The sequence below is a fragment of the Solea solea genome, chromosome 17 (assembly GCF_958295425.1).
Source record: "Solea solea chromosome 17, fSolSol10.1, whole genome shotgun sequence".
Taxonomy (NCBI): domain Eukaryota; kingdom Metazoa; phylum Chordata; class Actinopteri; order Pleuronectiformes; family Soleidae; genus Solea; species Solea solea.
The window spans coordinates 15,032,677-15,056,666 of NC_081150.1; the positions used below are offsets into that span (position 1 = coordinate 15,032,677).

Below are 23,990 nucleotides of genomic sequence, written 5' to 3' on the forward strand. Positions count from 1 at the left end.
AGTGAGATTGACAGCTAGAATTAAAAATGGGAGGTCAGATCCTTGTGGGGGACTTCACATACTGCATTTATCTTTGATGTAAGACCAATATTGACTTTATACAAAAAGACAAATATATCAGGCAGGTCATTCACTCTATACATCACTTACTCACACACTTTATTAACACTTTGCAAGAATTGTGCTTTTAATTTAAAAAGGACTCTGCATAGAAACAAAACTGTATTTGTTGGGAGTTTTACTAAATATTATATTTGGTTCATCCAAAAAAAAGAAGTCTGATACCAACTAAAAGTAAACCTTAGATGTGAGGTCTGTTATTAAGGTGTAAATGAACTGTGAGACGACACTAATACTGACATTGGTTCAGAGATGACAGATTTTGCCTTGGAGATTCTGAATGGAAGACGTTACACTGCAGCCACTTTTAGCACAGACATGTGCTCTTCTTTTGTTTCACACCTTGACAGATCTCGGGATACTGCGCACAGGAAGACTCTCCCAGCAACGTGTACCGTTTTTGATGTCACACGCACAAAATGCGACAATAAAATATTTTGCCTTGAAAATACATATGTACAATTATAAATAAACTATAGAATAGAAATATTTCTATTTCTTAAATAAATGACTTTGCATAAAACTGTGTAATCATGAAACATATTGAAGCAAAAATCACTCACATAAACCAACAAACAGAAATATTCTTTGACAATCCTGAGTCCCGTCCCTGCGACATGTGTGGTGAATGTCTTCCTCTAAAACCGAGGAGTGCAAGTCAATTCACCAGTGTCTGTCCTGCATTTGCTTTCAGTCTCCAGGAACAATTTTGGTTTTTATTTCTCGATTTACCTTGTCTTTCCCTGAGACGTCTTGCAGTGAGACAGTGTGACCTCTAGCACAGCCAGGACGTGGGCACCCACTGTGGCTCAGTGTCCAGCTTGTCGATCAGTCTGCGCAGCTCGTTGAACGCCTGCTCTGGATCCATGTTCACGATGGTTGCATCAAAGAAGTGACCAAAACTGTGCTCCATCTCACGGGCCTTTTCAATCACGTCCTTCAGCTCCTCTGGCTGTGCACAGAAGACGAAGGTGAAGACCCTGAACATTAATCTAACGTGTTACATGTTTATTTTCATTGTTTGATTTTCATGAAGGATGTGGTGTCAACTAGGGCTAATCAATTACTAAATGAATCTGCAACTATTTTGATAATTGATGAATTACACTTTCTTATTCTTCAGCATCTTACCATCATTTTCTTTTCTTCCTTTTTTTTTTTTTTAGCTCAAAGTAATGATAAAAACTGAATATTTTAGTTTATGGATAAATCCATTTTAAGGTTTCATTTTCATCTATCAACATTTTTCAACACTTTCCCACATTTTATGGACCAAACAACTAATCAATGAATTGAGAAAATAATAATAATGATAATAGATTAGTCTATTATGACAAAAAATCAGGATTTGCAACACAAGATGCAATATTGCATATTTAAAGAGCTGGTAAAGAATCTTTTGTTTAGTTTACGATAAAGACCCTTTCAAGTTGAAACCAAAATGCCCAATTTAAGAAGTATCTAAAAATACTCCAAATAACTGCACACATCACATCACAAAACTCTCAACATATTAACATGGGAATGAAATACACTTAAGCACCACAGTAGAGTGGATACCTTTGGTGTTTTCCCCCCTGTGGCCAGCAGGGTGCGTAGTCGTTCCTGAGAAGGAGGCGCGATGAAGATGACATAGGGCTTGAGGTTGGAGGAACGCAACACTTGTAGTGACTGACGACGAGAGGAAACACAAGGTTATATATTAGAATATATATATATATATATATATATATATATACACAATGCACTTAATACAGATAAAAGTCAAAAGTGGAGTTTTATTTTGATTTAAATTTGTGCAAAAATATTAAGTTTCTGACTATTTGTGTTGCCATTAAATCATCTTAAATAGGTAAACCAGGACATTTCAAAGTGACACCTTCATCTTATGCATGTATTATCTAATCTCTCTAAGTGGAGAAAATTCAGCACATTTATTTTGGCAACACAAAATATATTTAAACAAGGTTCTGGGTTTGAGTACATGAAAAAGTGGTAATGCATCATTGACGATAGATAAAATGGAATTAATAAACTGGACAGAAACGATGTTGCAGATGGTGACACGTCTCCTACCCTCGTGTGCAGGCAGAGCAAACCGATGCGTCCAGAGTTCACGATGTGTCGGACTGAGTCGGTGCTGGTCCCGTACAGATTCTTCTCATATTCGCCAGACTCGATGAACTTCCCTGCCCCCAAGTCTCCTTCAAAGGCAGATCGACTCACAAAATGGTACTCGCGTCCGTTTTTTTCGTGTATCCTTTGGTTTCTGGTCGTGTCTGGGTCATGAAAAACATGGAGGGGGAGTCGATTTGGATTTATTGCTGCCATCTTTAAGATACGTTTGCACAGAATACAATTGTAATATAATATAGAGACTTTTTTGTGTTAGAGGTCCAGTATTTAAATTAAGGAGGCTCAATCAGCAGACGTTGAATACACTATCTAGAAGTATTGTCTATATACAGTAAATGTATAATCGCTTTGAAATATAAACTGTTTGGTTTGTGTAGTCCTAGAATAAGCCTGTATTATGTACTTTAGTCAAGGGCTTTACTCTGTGCACCATGTTTCTAAAAAAGCCCAAACAAACAAACCAGCCAGAGTGTGCCCTCCACATTTTGAATCAGAAACTTACTATGCAAACACCTAAGTACTTACCTGACCAGATTTTAAAAGTGAGGAGTGAATGGAGGAGTCTGCTCGTTACAATCTGCATTAGATGTCTCTAATTCTTATACACTGGACCTTTGAAATTGACCATTTTTGTACTTTAAAATTTGACAAAAGCCAAATCATTGCTCATTTAGAATCTTTGCTTGTGGTCTTGGCAAGAGTGTGGACTTACGTGGCACCGCAACAGCAAACTTCTCTGGTTCAATGGACAGAAGCCGCCGACGCAGCTCTTCATGGCCACTGTTGGTAGGACCAATCAATGCTATGGGCCGTTTACGATTAGCAGGCTGGTGATAAAGGGACATCTCCTCGTAGGTCAGGATGTCGTCATAGTCTGAGAAGACAGGTGGGACGGACGGGTTAATGAAACACTCCTGATCAAATCCTTGCTTCTGAACTTACTCTGACCTTTCACGTGACTGAAGAGGTGGAAATGAGTTTGGTTTTTCAGTGAAGGACGCAGGACATGTTATTCACAGAATGGTTATAACACAGAATAAAAAGTAAAGAAGAGATTAAAACATAGACGGGACCTGACATTAAAAGCCCAAAACATGGGCAAGAGTAAAGTGATACTCTTAACAATGGCACCAAAAGGGAAAGTGACACCCAGTGGAAAGTGACAAAATACGGAGGTAGTGGAACCTGAGTGAACACATGACGTAGGAGTAAATGGGAGCTTGAGGTAGTCGGTCTGCTCACTCAGTAACATCTGCACACCTAGTGTCAGTCTTCAGTCGCTAAATGTGTGTTTATGGGTATAAATATGTTTCTGTGAATGAACCAATGACACCACAGGTTGTTCCAAACCATGAACAAACCTGCTGGTGCCTCATAAAATGGCGCCTGTGAGAGATTGTGACTAATCTGACCTGTGGATCACTGAGTCTGGTCAAGCTGCTGGCAGAGTGACAACATGTGTCAACTACAGTTAACAGGTGAGGTTAAGACTGAGAGCGTGTGGACACTTGGAGACTATCCAAGGCAGCCTGTCACAGGTAGAGTGAGTAGCTTCTTTTCTTTGTGGTAATGTTGAAGAAAACTGAGCACATTCTTAAACCAGTGACCCAACTCTCGGTTTATTGAGCTACTGAGGAGAAGCGGAGAGATTACAAAGAGGAAAAAGTAGAAGTCCTACCAGCATTTTTACTGAAGTTCGATGTGTTCTTCTTCTTTTGTTTCTTGCTCTTCTTTGAATACCAGTTTTTCCCTGGAATAAATTACAAGTGAGAGATTCAGCTGCTGCCAAACGTGGATTATCATTTCACTTTTTGTCTCAGCACTTCAAAAGTGAGACGTTTCAGTCTGTTAATCTCATCTGTTATTATTATCCACCATCCTTTCACCTGGTTGCTCTCGACTCCTGTCTGTTACAGTTTTCTTCAAGGACTCTCTCTGTTGCTGGAAGCTTTTCCCTGAGAAAGGGAAAAAGAAGAAAGTCAGCTAACCCAAACTGAAAATACAAAGTAGTTTTTTTTCCAATTTCAAAAGCTGTACTTATTTATATAAAACTCTCTGTTTTGTGTTCAACAAAATGTCTCACAGGATAGATGATGTTTTATGATGAACCTAAAATAATTTTATATCTCCACTTAGACGTTCCAGACATACTGAAGAGCAGTCAAAAAGATGCCCTGCCTTTCATTTCCAGCACTTCACTGTATTTTTACTCCAGCCACAACAAGCCAGGGTCAGAGAGTACTCACAAATGATTATTAGGTGTTTGTTTTAATCTGCTTGATGTGCCAAACGGGTGGTGTTAGCTGCCAGGTAGTTCAGGTGGTGCCAGGTCAGTAATCAGTCACAGATAAAGTTTCCAGTGCTTCAGTGTGACTGTATTACTGTGTCCTGCTAGAGCTGGAATTAATAACCAATCAGGCAGGCTATTTTGAGAAGTAGTTTTTATGAATTATGCATTTATTCAAAATCTTTGGTATCAAGACATACTGTTTATTTTATATGTGCTGGTAGATATAACTTACCAAGATATATTAGAGCCTGTAAACCATTTAATCTTTTTAGTTCACTGTATGACTAATGTTTATTCAAACTTTCTGTTTTCTTTGAGTTTGTTTTGCTCCTTTTGTCACACACTGAGTCACATTCACTGCATACTATACATTATGTGTTATACAGTATGTGGGTCCCTCAGACATTTACCGGTCACTTTATTAGGTACGTGTTAAGTGTTCAACTTCTTGTTAAAGCGTATATCTAATTAGCCAATCTCTTTGCAGCACATCTATGTATGTAGGCAAGTAGACATGGTCAAGACGACCTGCTGAAGTCCAAACCAAGCGCCAGCATCAATAAGACAAGTAATTTAACTGTGATTGTGTTATGATTGTTGGTTCCAGATCTGGTATAAGTATTTCAGATTTACTAGGACTTTCAAACAGAACTACCTCTAGAGTTTACAAAAAATGGAAGAAAAAAAGACACAAATATCTTTGGGAGAGAATGGGTGGGTGATGCTAGAAATCAGAGGAGAATAACCAGACTAGTTTAGAATGAGAAAAGCAACAGTAGCTCAAATAACCACTCCCTGCAAACCAAGACCATCTGTGAATGCACAAAGTGTTGAACCTTGAGGCAGATGGGCTACAACAGCAGAAGACGACACCACACCAGGTGCCACTCCTGCCACTTCATTGTATGTCTTGTGTACCTAATAAAGTGGCCAGTGAGTTTATGTGATTTTTAAACTGGTAGCAGTTTGTCCTTGTGTCAACCCTTGAGAAAAGCAAAGCATTAAATATTAATATTCTGCCCCGGGTGGGACGTCTACCTGGAATGAGTCCAGCCAGTGGCTGGTTGTCCTCGTCTCCATCTCTGTAGGCCTGCCACCAGCTGGGGTCGTCCTGGCTAATGACATGAAGGATGTCCCCCTTCTGGAAGGACAGGCCCAGCTCCCGACACGGCACAAAGGGGTCATCAGAGGGGTCGTAGTCAAAGTAGGCTCGCACGTGCATCTGAGAAAAGGGGTTTAAAAAGACAAGGCTGGTGTTTGCATGCATGCAGACAGGTGCTCTCTCTCTCACACACACGCACACATCATTAAAGTCTTACCACAGTCTGTCTGTGTGGGGCAGGTTTGATCTGAGAGCTGGGGATGAGGAGGAAGGTCAGCGTGCCTTGCATTTGTTGCTGATGGAAAAGATAAGATGCTATGAATTAAACATGACAGGGAAAGTATTTCCATAAAGTAATGTTTTGGCTGATAATATTGACCTTGGGGCTCAAACCTTTCAAATTTTTTATTGATATGTCGGTGGATGTGTGTGAAATTTTGAATTGGCTTATATTATTCGGAAACAATTGGTCAGATATTGATGTTAAGGGTCCACTGTGTAACACTTAGGAGGGTTCATCATTGTATTGTAACTCACTTCATTTTCTTGCCTTAGGATACACATTTTATAGGTAGTTGAGGCACGGGCCTTGCTTTATAGAGGCTGCCATCTTGTGTCGCAATTGTTGCTTTATGTTTTGAAACAAAAGCTTAAATACAAACAAACAAGAACGACAACCTTTCTGATATGCGAATGCCACTGTAGTTCCCACTCACAGTTGGTAAAGGGAGTGGAGGATTCTTTCATTTGTTTCCAGTCTGCAGCCTCACCATTAATTACAAATTATCACAAGCTGGTCCTTTAAATTATATTTAAATTTGGCTTGGGACTAAAAAAAACTTCAGGTTTCCTCAAATAAACACGGGGAACATTAGCTTTGGTCCTGGTGCGCTAACGAATATATAATCTAAATAAAGACAAGTCATTCTGTGTGAAACATAATCTCACAGCTACAGACTCAGATGACCCAAGGAAGAAATAAAGATTTCATGATACCTCATGACAGATTTTAATTCCTATGAATTGCTGTAAATGAGTGAAGAAGTTTCTGTTTAACATTTGCTCTCACCAGTAAGTCATGGACTTCATTGATGTGTTTCCCACGTATAGAGATCCCATTGATCTCCAGGATCTCATCTCCCTCACTGAGGAGCCCGCTTCGCTCGGCTGCTCCGCCTTTCACCACACGACTCACCACCACGCTGTCCATGTCGTTACGTACAGTCGCACCCTGGTGGCACCGCATACACAGACATCACAGTTCATGAACAGTAAAGGACCCAGGTAATCCTTAAAACCAGCTGCACATTATACTATTTAGACGTAAATAAACATGAAACTGATCATTGTGTAAAATTACGTCTGTGAGAAGCTTGAATAGAGAGAAACACGTAAACACTGTCAACATAATGTCTAGAAATTATACAGACAGGCATTCTGCTGCCCTGTGTGTTGATACACTGACACTGACACACCCACATGATAAATGTGAGAGGAGGTGCCTGGTATAAACGAGACTTAGACACAAAACACAAACAAAATCCCACGGTACATCAGCTATCTAATGGTGAATACCCATATTTATCTCAGTTACACAAGTGGCTGAAAAAGATTGACGATGGCGTCTCACCAGAGGAGTGTCAAGGGCCTTCTCTAACCGCACGAGTTTAACCGTCTCGCTGAGGGACTGGGTCGCGTTTTCGTCTTCCATTTCCTTTCCCGCCACACTGTCATGAGCCTGCATCAGTGCCTGCCACGTAAAACAAATACAGAGACCCACATAGAAACAAACAGTACGTACAAACAGAAATTTTACACACACACATAAGAGACAGAAAAAGGGACAGACAAAAACATAATGGAGGAGGCGGGCGTGAGATAAAGAGAACGACCAGGAAATGTCCTTTTTGTTAAAGGCATTGAAGTAAAATGATGATAAATAAACTCATATGTGTTTGTTGTTTGTGTTTTAATGTTGGTGAAGTGATGCCAAACAAGTTTCCAAACTCCTCTTTTTAAACACCTGCTACCAGTAACCTATTGTCCATCCTTTTTAACGAGAGCAGTCAGCAAACCCACCTCGAAGCCAGAAATAATACAGAGATTGCTCCTTCACTTCATTTAAAATGACAAGCGCTTTGTGCCGCATAATTAATAACTGTCAGTCCAAATTAGTTTCTCTGTGCTGCGGCGAAGGGGACCTGAGAGCCTCGAGGCCGGGCTAAGCTTTGGCATACACACAATCCGTCTTAATCTGTCCTTGCGTTTAGTAGTCAGGACGCACTGCCATTAATCATCAAACACTTTTTTCTTCCTTTTCTTGTGAGGATAACGTGTCCTGGAAAATGGTGGAAGGGCTGGATTTGTGGGTGGATCTATGTCTTTCGCACACGTAGTCTTTAAAGTTTTTAAACTGGGACTCATGTGAGTCTCTGCTCCCTGCAGAGAGACCAATGTAAACTGTTCTGGTTACTGTGCCACAAGGCAGGCTCGCATCACATCACATCGAATCACCTCTGCTGGCTACATTCCAACTTAGTGGACGGGTTAACAGGCCAGTGTCATTTGCATTGTCACATGGGTCAAACATCAGACCGCTGCTCAGGCATAAAATCACCACCGGTCTTTTCTCACCTTAGTGCTCCGTTAATGGACAATGACAGCATTAAAACGTAAATGCAAAAAACCCCAAAAAACACGCAACTTGATTTTCAACGGCTCGGTTGATATTGGACATGCGGATGCACAGGAAAACGTGGTCCAGTGTCTTGGGCTTTTCATAATGCGACACTTCACACAACTGTCCTGTGTTGAAAGATAGATGGACACACGGATTTACTGCGCTCCATAAAGTCTGGTATACATGGTAGGATTTTAGCAGAACCCACCTCCACTCTATTTGTACAGATTAATAGTTTGAGTAGAGGTATTTTTCCCATTTGCCAATGATGGATTGCATACACTTTACATCTTACATAGTCTAAACACCCTCTGTTCACTTTACACTGATGCTCTGTCATAACAAGAGCCCCAGACTAAGATTCATATAATTGCATTAAATGACACAATGGATCATTTTTGGATCACAGATCAACTACATATATCTTGTGCATTGTCTGACATCATCAACTTAATGTTTAGAAGAGAATTCACCTTGCCAGGAGGACAATGTTTTCCCCCATTAACAGTGGCCTTAATTTATCTTAATGACCGTATTTGTAAATGACTTCCCTGTTGCCAACTGCAAACACAAAGAGACACAAAGCAGTAAGATCTTTACATTTTAACAGTGCCCTTTTTTTAATACAAAAAGAAAAAGAAGAAAAAAAAGCAAATTTAAATGAAACTGACAAGCACTTTGCTGCAAATAACGACCCAATCATGCATTTTCATTACCAGAAGAGATGAACCACATTACACCCTGATTTACATAATGGCCTTTCTTGAGACCAACTAGATTGATCTTCAGATTAAAACACCACCTGACCTTGAAAACTTTTGCAACCTTTGAAAGGCGGCCAATAATTCAAAAATAAAATTAATGGGTTACAAATGATTTAATTTGTAAAACAATCATCTGCTCATTGACATGACCTTACAACTGTATCACACCGAAGTAATCTGTCTTTTAATTGAGAGCATGAGGCGGCAGCAGGTGGCCGAGTGAAACTGTCCTTCACTTGTCTTTGAGCTGGAGTGTTCGTGAGTATGGAGCTTTGCCTTATGCCGAACCTCTGATCATCAAGTGGACGGTGCAAATGAAGCAACTACCCCTCTGGAGTCTGTACTCCAGTTTTCTAATTATAAGAACATCAGGTGAATAAATGAGTTGGCCTGTAAGGCTCTGTAGGCTTGCTGAACCTCACTTGTGTTACATTTATAATCATACTGTGGGTCAAGGAGAGATATGGAAAGTCACAGCTTAAATCTTGTTCTCTGACCTGGAGATGAGGATTTGTGAGCAGGGACCTGAGCTCCGAACCCTCCTTCTGATGGCTCGTCTGCAGAATCTTCTGTACCTGAACACAAACACAGAAACACAGCCACACAGACTTATGGTTAGGTGAAATGTATGACTATAGCTAAGACCAAAAAACAAAGTGGAAAGAAAGTGTATATAAAAGAGTTAATTACTATTTTAAAAACTTGCATTATCTTGATTTGTTTCAATACTAAAATAATCCCATTTGTAATTGTTTTAAAATGTTGAATCAAGAACGTTAATGTGTTCCTGAAGAAAAATTCATATTTCTCACCTTTTGAAAATTAATATTTTTGACTGTCTTCATTATAGTGTGTCAGAATCAGGTTTTTTAAAGGTTTTATTTTCAATCATTTCTAATGAAAATTCTGCAGCTTTGATTCAAATTTCCAACTTTACACTAACGTCTGAGGAGCAGAACAAAAAGATAATTTATAAATGCATGAATGCTCACCTGACGATAATCTTTTAATTGACGGAGACACACTGTACTGCAAACCTTAAGGCAGAAAATAAAGTGTTCCATTTACAGATAAGATATTCCTAATTTTCACGTTTGACTCACAATAATGATCTTTTCTTTTAGTGCCACCCTCAAATTATTTTATAACTGTGTATCGTACTTTTTGATCATAATAATGACATAATTTATCAACTGGTCCAAATTATATTTTGATTTAACGTTGCTTGGTGTTTGTGCTTCACAGTTTATAAACATTTGAAATTCAGTAATGAGCCAACTGAGCATGATAAAATGACTTTCTCATAAGATGTAAGATTTCTGGGGAAAAGCAGCTGGCTGCCCACCAGTAACAAACTCCCAGCAGGGTTTCACATTCCACACAGAAAAATGCTCCATCAGTGCTAGCTGTGAACTAAATCACAATTAAGTTACAACAAGATACTGTCTCACTGTGCTTTTACACTTAGAAAGTTATATCTAACTAGATTTAATAAGCACATACTTGGAAAGAACCTGACTTAGAGCACACTTTGGTTCTTGTGTTGTCATTTGGTGGCTGCGATTGTTTCTTAACTTGTGACACTTGGCATATTGGTGTTCTGCTACTCCCGTCTTTCTGCCTGTTCCTTTCCCTTCATCCCTTACACAAATCGAAGCTTTCACTAACTAGGTGAGGCATTTTCCCTACCAACCCACCTCCCCCTCCAGTTTCTTTTCCTGGCTGCAGCAGCACCCAGCCAGCACCGAGGGTGGCTGGGAGATTAGTTTACGCAAAGGCCAATCAGAGTGTCACACAACACAGCCACTTCATTTAAACACACACTGCAGCTCAAACGATCATACATTCATAAGTTCTTCAGTGCATGTGTTACTATATATTACAACCACTACTGACAATACTGGATTATTGGTGTCCTATCCTCTGAATGGACTCCACAGAGCTTAAGTAGCCCGTTTCATCAAAACAAAACAGCCATCACAACACCAGAATGACAGCAGTGAAGAGCACATATCAAATTATTTTATGTTGCACGTTTCAAAAGTTGACACTAATCCTAATGAAGTGCCTATTTGTGGGAACACTTTGTCATAGACGACGAGAGCTTCTGCCTAATTCGCAGAAAGCCCTATCGGAGTTTCTGTCTTTTTGCGGGGACTCAGCTCGATGTATGTCAGGCTGCGTTTGAGTTCTCAACGTGCAGAGGCTCAGTTTGGCAGGGAAACAAGTCAATTACTGTCGTCTTGCTCGAGTAGAGACCGACTGACTTGTGTTTTGTCAACGGGGGAAGTCATGTGAGGCAAATTCCCCATCTACTCAAACCTAAATACTAAAGTCAATTCCTGCTCTCTGCTCCGGAGCTCAGGAGACAGCACTGTCAAAGTATCAAAGAAGAGAAAAACTAATCCCATATTTACATTGTGTCTAACGTCTTCATCCTATTCTTCTCCATCAATCCAGAGCATCTCCATATCATCTTATTCCTCATTTCAAATATGTTTAAAAACACTAATAAGGTGCGGTACAAACTACTTTTTTTAAATGTACCTCCTGGCAAAGATCCTGCGCTTGTGCTGTGAGCGGTAAGGTGGGCGTGACTCTGCCGATCTGCTGGGAAACGGCGCTGTAGATGGTAAAGGCATTCTTAAAGTCTTCCTTGGCAAGGAGCTGCGCAATCAGCTCCACATCCTGCTGGCTCTGTGTGTCAGTCAGACACTGCTGAATCCAACTCAGAGCCTGCAGCAACTCCCCGACTTCTGAGAGAGACAGAGACAGTGAGCAGAGAATGTTTAGAGGCAACGCTGGGAAACACAGAGACTAAATAACAGAGGCCTGGGGAATGTTTATGTCTCTAAGAGGTGAACGTTTATTGTTTGTCTGACAACTTTAATTTTCAACATACAGAAGCGTCTGATCTTCAGCAGCCATATACCTCTATAGAGCTCCAGTAGCTGATGTCACACAATAGGCATATATTTTATTTATCCTTTATTTAGCCAGGAAGATCCCACTGAGATACAAGGTCTCTTCTTCCATACTTATTACTTATGGAAAGCACCCAAGGACATTTTAAGGGTCAGATACATTCAGCACGTCAGATTCTGTGATATATATCGCTCAATCTCTGTGGATTTAAAGTTAATTCTGACTGCTTAAAACTGGCACTGGTGCCAATAATTTATGCAAAAGCTTTTCTTGCCACCGTAGCAGTGTAAACAAACTCAGTCATATGACGTCCAGATATCTGTATCCCAGGTTTTAACATCAGACTGTTTTCTAATCTAATGTTTTGAATGTAGAATGCAAAAAATGCAGAATGTGGTGATCCATAGTGACAAGGCTCATTTCACTAATGATGTATGTCAGTAATGTTTTTTGGTCTATTACTGTGCTCTGTTCCTCAGTCCAGAGACAGGCAACTTTTCAGTGGAAATAGTGTACTAACATGATGACACATCACCCTCCTCCACTGCAGCTCCCTGCTCTGCCTCCTCAAAAGTCCTTTTCTTTTCACAGAAAATTCCCCATTCTTCTTTAATTTCCTCTTCTCCTTTGTAAAATCCCCTCCTCCTGCCACCTCTTTGACCCCAGAAAGCTCCCCACCACCCCACTCCTACACACACTCAACTCACCAGCTACAGGTTCGACGTAACATGCGTCTTTGGTGGCCTTCTCTTTTCCCTCGAATGTGGGGTTGTCAATCCCCACCTTGGGGTTCTGTGAAAGCTTCTTGAGCCTCAGTGAAGCGTTGGGGTCGATGTCGTGCTTCCCCCTGCTGTCTTCCTCTCTCCTCTTCCTCAGCTCCTCCTGGTAGTGCTGGATCCTCTCCATGTGGGCACTGCTTTGTGGAGATTTGACGAGGCTACTCTCTTCCCCTGGACAGTCCACGGCCCTCTCTCTTTGGCTCATGGCCTGACCAGAGGCCTCTTGTGCATAACCGTTCATATGGGATGTGATCATCCCTGCTGCAGCTGCATACGGCTCAGACCACCCCAGCGTTTACTGAAATCTGCTCGAGTGTTACGAGGCACCGGCACCGAGACTGCTTAATTCAGGAGCCATGGTCCAGCAGTGGAACACGTGGACCTTTGTGCTCTTTCTGAGATCCTGAAAAACAATCAGTTAAAATGTGATTGAGTTTGTCGAGTTTGTCTCAGTGTGTAGGAAGTATGTTTTATAAAATAGTACAATTCTAAACAAGAAGCATGAAACACAATTAGAAGTAGACATGAAAAGGAATCCTTAATTGACTATCATTTTTGTGTATTTTGTAGTTCACCTGTTCCCAACTGTCCACATGAACAGCTTAATCAAAAAAAAGCACGATATCCATGTGTAGCCGGTGTGTAGATGGAATGTTATAAAAGACACACCCACTAATACCTGACTTTCCACTGTTGTGAATGTTTTGTATTATTATCTATTTTAGGGATGCTACATGCAGGAGGAAAAATCTATTCATTTTATTTTTTTTAAATATATCACAGAGTGAAGAGACAATGTGATTTTTGTAGGTCATAAATAAATCTTCTTCTTTTACATAATGGCATTAGCTTCTGTTTAAATACAAGGTAGTGTCTTAGGTAAGGCAAATTGAGTAAGCCAACCTGAAGGTTGACCAATATGACGTGTATTACAAATCCGAGCAGTCGATTGTCAATACATGATGCTCAATTTTTCCTGGCAGATATGTTAAACCAATTTACTTTTTCTGCAGCTGAAAGAAAATCTGTTTAATAAAAAAGAAAATTTTACTTTATGTTTTTGGATGAAAAATATAGTTTTGGTGCACTTAGCAGGCATTTGTCAAGCTTGTGAGAGCAAGAATGTAAAAGCCTGCATAAATAAGTAATAACTGCCCGATCTAATGCCAGAGGCAAATCATGTTACTGCTTAAATACATGCAGTACATGACTCCTTAAATCAGGATTGGGAAAAAAGATATCATCCATGTTAAACTGTAACTATTTACTAGTTAAAGACACCTTCATGTTTGTATCGAGAAAACCCCTCAAATCCCTTCACGATAAACACAACTTTGTCATGAAAATCCATCATAGACACTTATGTCACCTACCAACACATGGCGGCACGTCCCCTCCTCTACCTGCTTCCTCTCATCTAATTACGTCTGGCAGGTCTATCCCTCGGCTCCCGGTCCAAGCTCCCCAAACCCCTCCCCTGCAGCAGCATTTATCTCCACTTAGAGTAGTGTTGTATGGCTGACAAACAGCAGAGACTGCCAACGACCATCTGTTCCCATGGGCTTAATTATGGCCGGGGATATCACGCTTTTCCTGAGCTCAGTGGCTACAACACTGTGAGGGATGCTGGGGAGAAGCAGAGGGACGTGGGTAGAAGAATGATAATGACTGCAAGTCCACACACCCACCCAGACATTTACACACAGGGTGAGGTGTTTATTGTCAGTTAGATATGTGGAACAACTTTAGTTCCAACATATGACAATCTTGCTATTAGAGCTTTTTTTTCTCTTAAATAATTAAAACAAGCTCTCCTCTCTACCTTTGATAATTGAGTTCTGTGACAACAGAAAATCACCTTTTCACAATAACTCACTCAAGAGGATTTTCCAGAAGACACTGACAAATATATGTCAACTTAAACTGTAACATGACATTGTGTACTTTTCCTCAATAATGTTGGCAAAAAGGCCTTTATATGAAACTTGGCAGAGTCTTTTTTGGGGGCTGCCAAATACATTTGCTGATTATTTTTCCCAGCCTTTTAAAACTTTTTACTTTTATGTGTATTTTAGCTGTGTTTTTGTAAATGTCTTGTTATTGTGTTTACTTAGTATAGTGTTTATATTGTTTGTTTTAAATCCCCCTTTTCCCTTTTATTTCCTTGCCAGGACACAGTTGTAGATAAGAATGTGTTAAATAAAGGTTAAATAAAAACAAAAAAAGACTCACTGGCAAAATAACTGTTGTTGAGATATGGGCATGATCATTTGATAACAGTTTGTATTGCAATATAGTTGTCTTCAAAATCAAGACAACAAAGGTTTAATACATAAATATAATATTTTGAGTGCACACATTTTAAGACATTTGAGAAATGTTTCTCTGTGTTTTTAAGGACATAGAGAAATCACAATTAATTAACTACATACATAAACATGCAAAAAATGAGCAGCTAGCTTGGTTGAGAAATTAAGATATCTAACTAACAGAATTAAGTTCACTAAGAGACACTGAAGGAACTACCGCAACAAAACACGAGAGAAAACACTCCAACAATGAATAAGTCACTTTTAACAACTCAATGACGTCATTCATTTAAAAGGGCCGTTATCTGCGCTCACATTAGCAACTTATAATAGCTTATTAGCTTGGTACCGCTAACTGCGTAGCTGTCCCGTTAACTGAGAGCGTGTACTCACCAGTTTACAGACAACAAACTGAATGAAATCTGTCGGAATGTGGGTTTTTCCTTTAAAATCCAACTCAGTGAAAGAAGGGTGGATTTAATTCAAACTCGGACGGTCCATAAACAGCTTCAATTCTCTCCGTCTTCACGGGACCGCGTTCAGCCGCCGCAGTGACTTCTGTGCAGGCGCTGACGGGACACTTGTGGCCATTGTTGATGTGATGCTAAGCTAAGCCCGGTGTTTTGAGTCCGTCTCCCTGGCAACACCGCGGCTCTTCAGCGCCCCCTCTCTGCTAGACACAGCGCTACCAGGCTTGTGAAGCTGCAGTTAGTTATACAAGTGTAGACTGATGAGAAGAAAAATAGTTTTTATTCATTCAAATTCAACCTCTTATGACAATAAAGTGAGAAAAGTGAGTGGGTATTAATGTAATTCGAATTGCCATGTAGTTTGAGCCACGTGTGTGCATTTATTTCTTCAAAACAGTGAATCTGCAAAGTAAAAATGGCAATATTTACCACAGAAATATGTCAAACATGGATCTGCTCAAGTACATTGAATAAACTAGTGATTTTTTCTTTATTATCTATTGTACAAAACATGATACAAGCCTGTAGTATACAAGATCTTTACATATTTCCACTATAGTCACCCTCGTTAATGATCCTGTTTTGTAGTTTTTATCCCAGAAAATTCTAAACACATGAAGGAACTTTGTTAATAACTGATTATCTTTTAATAAATATGCACTTACTGTGCATACTCCATTTGAGGGGTTTGACAAATGCTACAATCATCTTCTCACTGATCCCCTTCAAAAAAAAGACCACACATTTATATATATTTTTATATATTCACACAGATGAATTCCTGTTCTAGTCACAGCACTATTAATCACTGCCAGCTAATAGGATCTACTGTCATTTCACCTTTGCAGAGCAGAACAGAAACTGCCTGTGGAATATCTTCACCAAAGGCTAAAGCTGCTTTTTTTCCTGCTACATTCTCTCCTGGGTTAATCCTTTCTGACACCTGTGCTTAACCTCTTTCCTTCATTAGACTCTCTCCTGCCAGTTCCTGATTCTTAAATACTTACCTTTTCCTGGAAAGGGAGACAGTTAAACACTCCTTCTGTTCTCTGCGGTGACTCATTCTGATTCATTGCAGCTTTTTCCCACTCATTTTGATAGAGCACAAGCGTGTAAAAATACTACCTGCAATTGGGATTAGAACATTTATATTCTGATAAAAAAAATAAAAAAATAAAAAAAATTAAATAGGAAAATCCCTTTTGGTGGAACTGCAACTAAAAAAAAAAAAATTAGGGAAAATAATAAGGGGCTTTAAAAATTAAATGCAAATATAACCGGTAACTGTATTTAATGTTGTTTATTTTAGCGTGGGGAGGGAATTTTGCACAAATTTACAGTGTCAAACCAACAAACACAGTCAAAAGTAAAAGGTAAAAATATAAATAAACAAGCATTTTAACATATGTGAATATACAATATTGGAAAAAAATATAATACTATATACAGTAGAGACTGTGAAAAACCAGAATATACCAATTTGGCAACTGGGCTGCTTTGGTGTGGAGTTGATATGTTCTCCATGTGTCTGCATGGATTTTCTGCACATAGTCCAGCTTCCTCCATCAGCTCAAAAACATCCAGATTGGAGTAAACAGTGACTCTAAACCAGGGGTCTCAAACTCCCGGCCCTCGGGCCACATGCGGCCCCAAAGTCGATGTCCCATGGCCCTACTTATTTTAAAATTTTAATGAAAACTGGCCCAAATTTTTTTTATAATATATATTTATCACATTATCAAATTCAACATTAAATTATATATAAGATTGTCTGGTGTTTTAATTACTATTGTCTACATGGTATTTTAAATTAAAGGATTTCGATTGTATTTTATTTTTGCTATGAACAGATTCATTTCGCATCATAAATATATTTTTTTTTATTGTGAACTGTACATCAAAACAAAAACTTTTAATTTCAAATGCAAATAGCATCCTAAATATTTTTTAATTGCAATATCAAGATTATTGATTATTTTAATTTATAATCACTAAACAGTTTAATTTTTGCCTAAAATTGACTTTTTTCACCTCCTGACCAGACTAGAAGTTCACTGGCCTAGAGGTCATTTTGCGTTTATATATATATGTATATATATATATATATATATATATATAAATATATGTACATATATATATATATTAATGTATATATGTATATATATACATGTATATATTTATATATGTATATATATATATATATATATATATATATATATATATATACATATATATATTACAGTTTACTACTAAGGATTTTGATGTTGTTTTGTAAGGGCATTGTTGATTCATTCAAAAATCCATACACGTCTTTAAGTTTTAGGCGATGCTGCCTCACATCTTAGCACCAAAGAAGAAAGTCAATGCTTTTTCTTTAGATATATTTTATTAAAAAAAGGAAACCCAACAAGAACTTGTTTTTTTGTTTTTTTTTTACATAATCATCAAGGATTTTTATTATCTTAGTCTCTTTCATCAGTTTCATATCATTACAGAAAATGTTATAGTACAGCGTTGTTCAATGTCTCCTCATTGCTTAATAATTTCCTTAGGAGTGCTGGTCACATATATCTGTACAATATGGTTCTCATTTTTTTTTCTCTGTACATTTTTTGTGAAGTTGGTTAAAAAGGCTGTCAGCACTTAAAGAAGCTGTTTCTTTTCTTTGTCTGTTTTTTTTTGTTGTTTTTTTTTCTTAAATAGTTGATCAAATAAAAGATTATTTTTCCCAGGTTCGGCTCGCCCCAGTAGTGGGGAGGAGGAGGAGGGGGGTTATTTGGAGCAGAGTTTACACCCGGTAACCGTGAATATAAGGAAGCTTAGGGTTCTGGGCTGACTGGGGCATGTACCCCCCCCCCCCAGATCTCGCTCTCCCAACATCACCTTCCCTGCCCAGGCATTTGGCACTGCGCACATAAACAAGACTCACAAGATAAACAACAAGCAAAGCTCTTTGTGAAGCCATTATGATGCATACTAATGAGAGAAAAACAGAAGTGTCACCTTGATGGGTGCTCAAAAGAGGAGGTGGCCTCCGCGTGCCCCCTCTTCCTCTTTCGCTGAACACTGTGGGAAATCTGTGGTCTTCCTCACTGTTTTCTTCATTTTTCAAAAAACTGATTTTTTTTTCCACTAACGATGAGAAAATAATAATTTTCTTTTTTTTTTTGTCCTGGCAGGCACCTACAGCTGTCTATTAAAATGCTACTGCTATAGATAAGGTCTAGCATTGAACACACAAAGCAATTGCAATGAAAGGAACAAATTTGCCTTAATATAATAATGATAATAAGAATAATAATGATAATAATAATAAGAATAATCATAATAATATATTACAGAATAAATCTCTTTTTATAATTTGATTTTTTCATTTAAAAGTTATATTTTTCTTTGTTTGAAATACTATAATCTTTTTAAATTAATTTTTTTTTCTTCATATGTATCTAGGTTGTGATCGAGATGTTGACTATACCTCAACGTTATCCAAATCAATAAAAACTAGCTGTGCCGTTGCATATTACAGAATAGTCAATGATATGTGGACATGCACCGTGAACCACCCATTCCAACCCGCGCTATATGACGCCAAGTTCGCCGTCCCGCTGTGATGACATCATAGCCGGCCGATGACCATGACGTCAACCACCTCGCCCTTGTGCAGCTCCACGTATTGCTCTGTTTTTGGAGGTAGCATCAGGAGCCCGTTAGCACTGCGCATACTCATCAGCCTGCTGCTCACCTGGTTCCCTGCAGCAGAGACGACGGCGAGAAGAAAACACTTAGGAGTCATGAGGGAAAACCTTTTTAAATGATAAATGATAGTAAATTAAATGATAGTAAAACTCAAGTTCACGTACAATAAATCCAGAGAACCTTATGGTGTTTATTGTACAAGTCTATCTACACTGTAAATTGTGTGAGATAATTTCATATCTTTAACAGCACAGTTTTAGGACATTAAATTCAGGTTATTGAGTTTCCAGTTATCCATTGTTTTGATTAATCGTGAAGTGTGCCTCACATTGATTTAACTAATGTCTGTATTTCAGACCACACTGCTATTTGAATATTCAACAGGATGATGCGTCAATTATTCAAATTCTTGCAGCTTACAACTATACTCGTAATCAATCACTCCATTTTTCTTTGTCACATACATTAGCTAATGTATAAGTAGTATTCTAATTGAATTGAATTGAAAAGTGAAGACAGTGAACTCATAATAAAGTTATTTTTATCCTACTAGTCTTTGTTTTGTCCTCTTTTTCTTGAATTTAAACTTGTTTTCTTGTGTTTTTTTTGACATGTTTAATCCTTTAATTATTTACTTCTTATCCTTTGGGCTGCTCCCTTCAGGGGTCGCCACAGCGAATCAACCACCTCCATCTGACCCTGTTCTCTGTATCCCCCTCTCTCACACCAACTAACCTCATGTCCTCTTTCACTACATCCATAAACCTTCTCTTTGGTCTTCCTCTAGACCTCCTGCCTGGCAGTTCCAACCCCAGCATCCTTTTACCAATATACTCACTATCCCTCCTCTGTACATGACCAAACCATCTCATTCTGGCCTCTCTGACCTTATCTCCAAAACATCTAACATGTGCTGTTTCTCTGATTGACTCATTCCTGATCCTATCCATCTTTGTCACTCCCAAAGAGAACCTCAACATCTTCATCTCTGCTACCTCCAGCTCTGCTTCCTGTCTTTTCTTCAGTGCCACTGTCTCTAGACCATACATCATCGCTGGTCTCACCACTGTCTTGTATATCTTTCCTTTCATTCTGGCTGATACTCTTTTATCACACATTGCCCCTGACACTTTTCTCCACCCATTCCAACCAGCTTGAACACGTTTCTTCACCTCTTTTCCACAATCTCCACTGCTCTTGACTGTTGACCCTAAATACTTAAAATCCTCCACCTTCTTTATCTCCTCTCCCTGTAGCCTCATGGTTCCACTTGGGTTCCTCTCATTCACACACATATATTCTGTCTTGCTGCGACTAACCTTCATTCCTCTCCTTTCTAGAGCATATCTCCACCTCTCGAGCTTTTCCTCCACCTGGTCTCTGCTCTCACCACAGATCACAATGTCATCTGCAAACATCATAGTCCATGGAGATTCCTGTCTAACCTCATCGGTCAGTCTGTCCATCACCACCGCAAACAAGAAGGGACTCAGAGCCGAACCCTGATGTAGTCCCACCTCCACCTTGAACTTCTCCGTCACACCTACAGCACACCTCACCGCTGTCTCACAGTTGGCATACATGTCCTGCACCAGTCTAACATACTTCTCTGCCACTCCAGACTTCCTCATACAGTACCATAGTTCCTTTCTCGGCACCCTGTCATGGGCTTTTTTCAGATCTGCAAAGGCACAATGCAGCTCCCTCTGACCTTCTCTGTATTTCTCTACCAGCATTCTTAAAGCAAATACTGCATCTGTAGTACTCTTTCGAGGCATGAAACCTTACTGTTGCTAGTTTCCACTACTCTTTCCCATAACGTCATTGTATGGTTCATCAACTTTATTCCTCTATACTGCAATTCTGAACATCTCCCTTATTCTTAAAAATGGGCACCATCACACTTCTTCTCCATTCCTCAGGCATCCCCTCACTCTCTAAGTCTTTAATTATGTGGTATAAAAAAATCCGACTTATGTTTCTTCTTCATGAGACATAATTTTGTCAGAGGGAGAATCTCTACAGGCAATCTCTAAAACAGGCAACAAACTTGAGTGCATGAGACCAAAAAGTGAAAGTAATGCAGGGCTCACAGTGACATGAGCTAAGAAGAGATGCATTCAAATCACTTCTGCAGGGTCCAAACATTGTGTTGATCTTATAAAAGCAGCTACAAGATGCATTCAAGAAATCTGGTAAATTTCATCATTTCTGCAAACACATATACAGTCCACTAACTAAATTCTTTCTGCTGCTGCTGCTATCTTGAGGTACGCACCACAAATTAAGTAGTTTTTGACTTCTTCCGTCTCCAGGTTATTGTTTATTATTTTGTTTATTTTGTGTTTGTTGTTGTTTTATATATATATTTTATGTTAAAAAATAATAAAAAATAAATAAAAAAAACACCATCATCATCAAACATCAAATTATTATTCATTCAAACAACTTAACCTAGCCAAGTTCAATCACAGTTTATATAGAGAGACAGATTTATTCAACGAACACATCAATGCCCTCTGAACAGTGAATGTTGCAAGGGCAAATGTTCTAAAAAAAAGCGCAGCTTTGAGTAAAGTTCTCTTTTCAGGCTTATATAAACCTTTGAAATGACTTGAATCGCTCAAAATGACACTATCAATCATTTTGTTTCTCGCTTTCCTCAGATTCTCCGCTTAGCAGTGACAGATTTATACAGATTCATTTAATAACTATCTCATTACTTGTAGACTTATTTTGGGCTATTGTGTGGAGGCTACGACTGTGGTACCTGTGCTCTGTGCCCATGGCAGTGGTTCCTGGTGATGCCATGTCAGAATGCAGCGATGGTATTCAGGGCGAGGGTCCAACTTCACATCACAAGACAACTGGGGGAAAAAACATGTCACTTTTTATTATACTGACACAAAGACAAACCACATCATCCGGGATATCGGTCTAAATTTCTGCTGAATTTTGAGCAATATGAGGTAAATGTTATGTACTTCAATGAAAAATTTCATTAAGTGGTGAAAAAAGAGCAAATTCTTGCAGCTTACCAAGGTGTACGTAGGATTCCTATTTCAGTGACGACCTAAACTTAATTTAAACTTGTTTTCTTGTGTTTTTATTGGACATGTTTAATCCTTTAATGATGTGGTGTAAAAAGGGGAGAAAATAAGGAAAATGTGCAGCAACAGGCCAACACAGATTAAGGTGTATTTGTACCAGAATTCACCAGAAAGGGACTTAAAACTCTGATTTGTCTAATACCAGATCTTGTTCATCACCAGGATATAAATACTGGGTAAATGTGCCAGCGCAAAATTAGTATCTATTTGTTTGTGTACATTTTCAAAACTGTATATATTGTTAATTTACACAAAAGCCAAACAGAAAGCAGTGGAAAGCTCTTCCACATTTGCAGGGAAAACATACTTAGAACATAAAGATAGTTTTTAAGTGAAGACTACTTGACCTGGGTCTGACGCCATCTGCAAAGGAAAATGATCTGTCTTCTTGAGGCGCTTTCAGGGCATCAGTCCCGCCACTAAGTGGCAGTAAAACATTCAAGATGATTTCTAACTGTTTCATAACAGCAAGTGATGCAGCATAGCACTGTGGCAATCACACACTCACTATGGCACCTTTTACTACATGATATATGATATTATTCTATTTTTTGCAAAAAACAATGTTCATGGTAAGGCAGCAGGGCTTGAGGCTGTGGCTGACAAATCAGAGCAAAAAAAGGGTCGTCATAAATATGTATCAAATGTATTTTAAGAAAAAAAGGATAAAATCATGAGTCCGAAATGACTTACTCAAAATAAATGTATTAAATATGAGTATTTAGTAATTAGAGTGAAAATCACCTTTGAATCATATGATAGTAGCCCATTTCATCTAGGAATTAGTAAAGCAATATCTGATGAGTAACTGTGCAAAAGTGGAAGCTAGAAAAGTGAACCCGAGCAGCTTTACAGATGTTTTAAAATGCAACGTTACTCTCTGAAACTTGTTTTTTATCACATAACAACCAGGCCAACACCAGTGTGTCACCACCGGCACTTGAAAAAGTGACGACTCTGTGTGTCTCGGCCAATAAGTCGGGATTCTCCGGCTTCCCTGTGCATCCTACCCTCGCTTTGATGATGGTAGGCCTAGGGTCCAAAATGCCCTGCATCTTCCTTAAGGCAGGGATGACAAAAAGATTACAGGTGACAACAGCGGACACAGGGTTTCCTAGGACAAACGGACAGAGAGGCAGAGAGGGAAGGGGGAGAGCAAGGGGAGGACAATATATGAGTAACATCTCTTCAATGCCAGCTGAGTAAATCCCTCTATCTCTCAACTTCACACACTACCTGGGAGGGCAAAGATTAGTTTGCGAGCACCGTCTATGTCCAAGGTTGCAAATGTTGTTGGGAGACTGAAAGAAAAAAAACAAGACATACATTTTTTTTAATCTATTATTTCAGTGAAATTGTCTATTTGAGCTCAAGATCCTCGAAATCTGATATATTTATTTACCCTGGTTTCATGAAAACACGACCAAAGTGGATCTGAGCATGAAGATCGATATCCATCACCTGCTTAAGGTAGTCCTGAGAACGACATTACCAATAAAAAGCATCTCTCAATCATAACAAACAAATAAAATAATCAAAGTCCGAGTTTGATGATGTTGGGAAGCAGCGTGGCATCATGGGAATTGTTGTCATTTTACGAAGTATTTCC

General features: G+C 39.0%; 2 protein-coding genes across 4 annotated transcripts in view; both read right to left on the reverse strand.

Annotated features, from left to right (window-relative positions):
* Window positions 1-138: 138 nt before the first annotated feature.
* On the reverse strand, window positions 139-15,698 carry pals1b (protein associated with LIN7 1, MAGUK p55 family member b). Of its 3 annotated transcripts, XM_058613470.1 has the most exons (15): window positions 15,499-15,698; window positions 14,170-14,422; window positions 12,725-13,199; window positions 11,640-11,848; window positions 9,590-9,667; window positions 7,279-7,398; window positions 6,718-6,879; window positions 5,866-5,943; window positions 5,585-5,768; window positions 4,143-4,211; window positions 3,935-4,006; window positions 2,969-3,130; window positions 2,197-2,399; window positions 1,681-1,791; window positions 139-1,072 (listed from the first exon to the last, which is right to left on the reverse strand). In XM_058613470.1, exons 3-15 carry the CDS (start codon window positions 13,050-13,052, stop codon window positions 896-898), a joined length of 1,953 nt encoding a protein of 650 aa, XP_058469453.1. In that variant the 5' UTR covers window positions 13,053-13,199; window positions 14,170-14,422; window positions 15,499-15,698; the 3' UTR covers window positions 139-895. The 3 variants fall into 3 exon arrangements, with proteins under 3 accessions (XP_058469453.1, XP_058469454.1, XP_058469452.1); XM_058613471.1 differs by lacking the exon at window positions 14,170-14,422 and having other exon boundaries at window positions 7,279-7,386; XM_058613469.1 differs by lacking the exon at window positions 14,170-14,422.
* A 2,120-nt stretch (window positions 15,699-17,818) lies between these two features.
* Window positions 17,819-23,990, reverse strand: part of gphnb (gephyrin b) — an 88,034-nt gene continuing 81,862 nt past the window's right edge. Inside the window, exons 22-26 of the mRNA XM_058614173.1 lie at window positions 23,784-23,857; window positions 23,618-23,682; window positions 23,392-23,495; window positions 22,042-22,138; window positions 17,819-19,325 (exon numbers count right to left, since the gene is read on the reverse strand). Coding sequence (XP_058470156.1) covers window positions 19,192-19,325; window positions 22,042-22,138; window positions 23,392-23,495; window positions 23,618-23,682; window positions 23,784-23,857 — 474 coding nt within the window. The 3' untranslated portion in view covers window positions 17,819-19,191. The remainder of the gene's footprint in view (window positions 19,326-22,041; window positions 22,139-23,391; window positions 23,496-23,617; window positions 23,683-23,783; window positions 23,858-23,990) is intronic.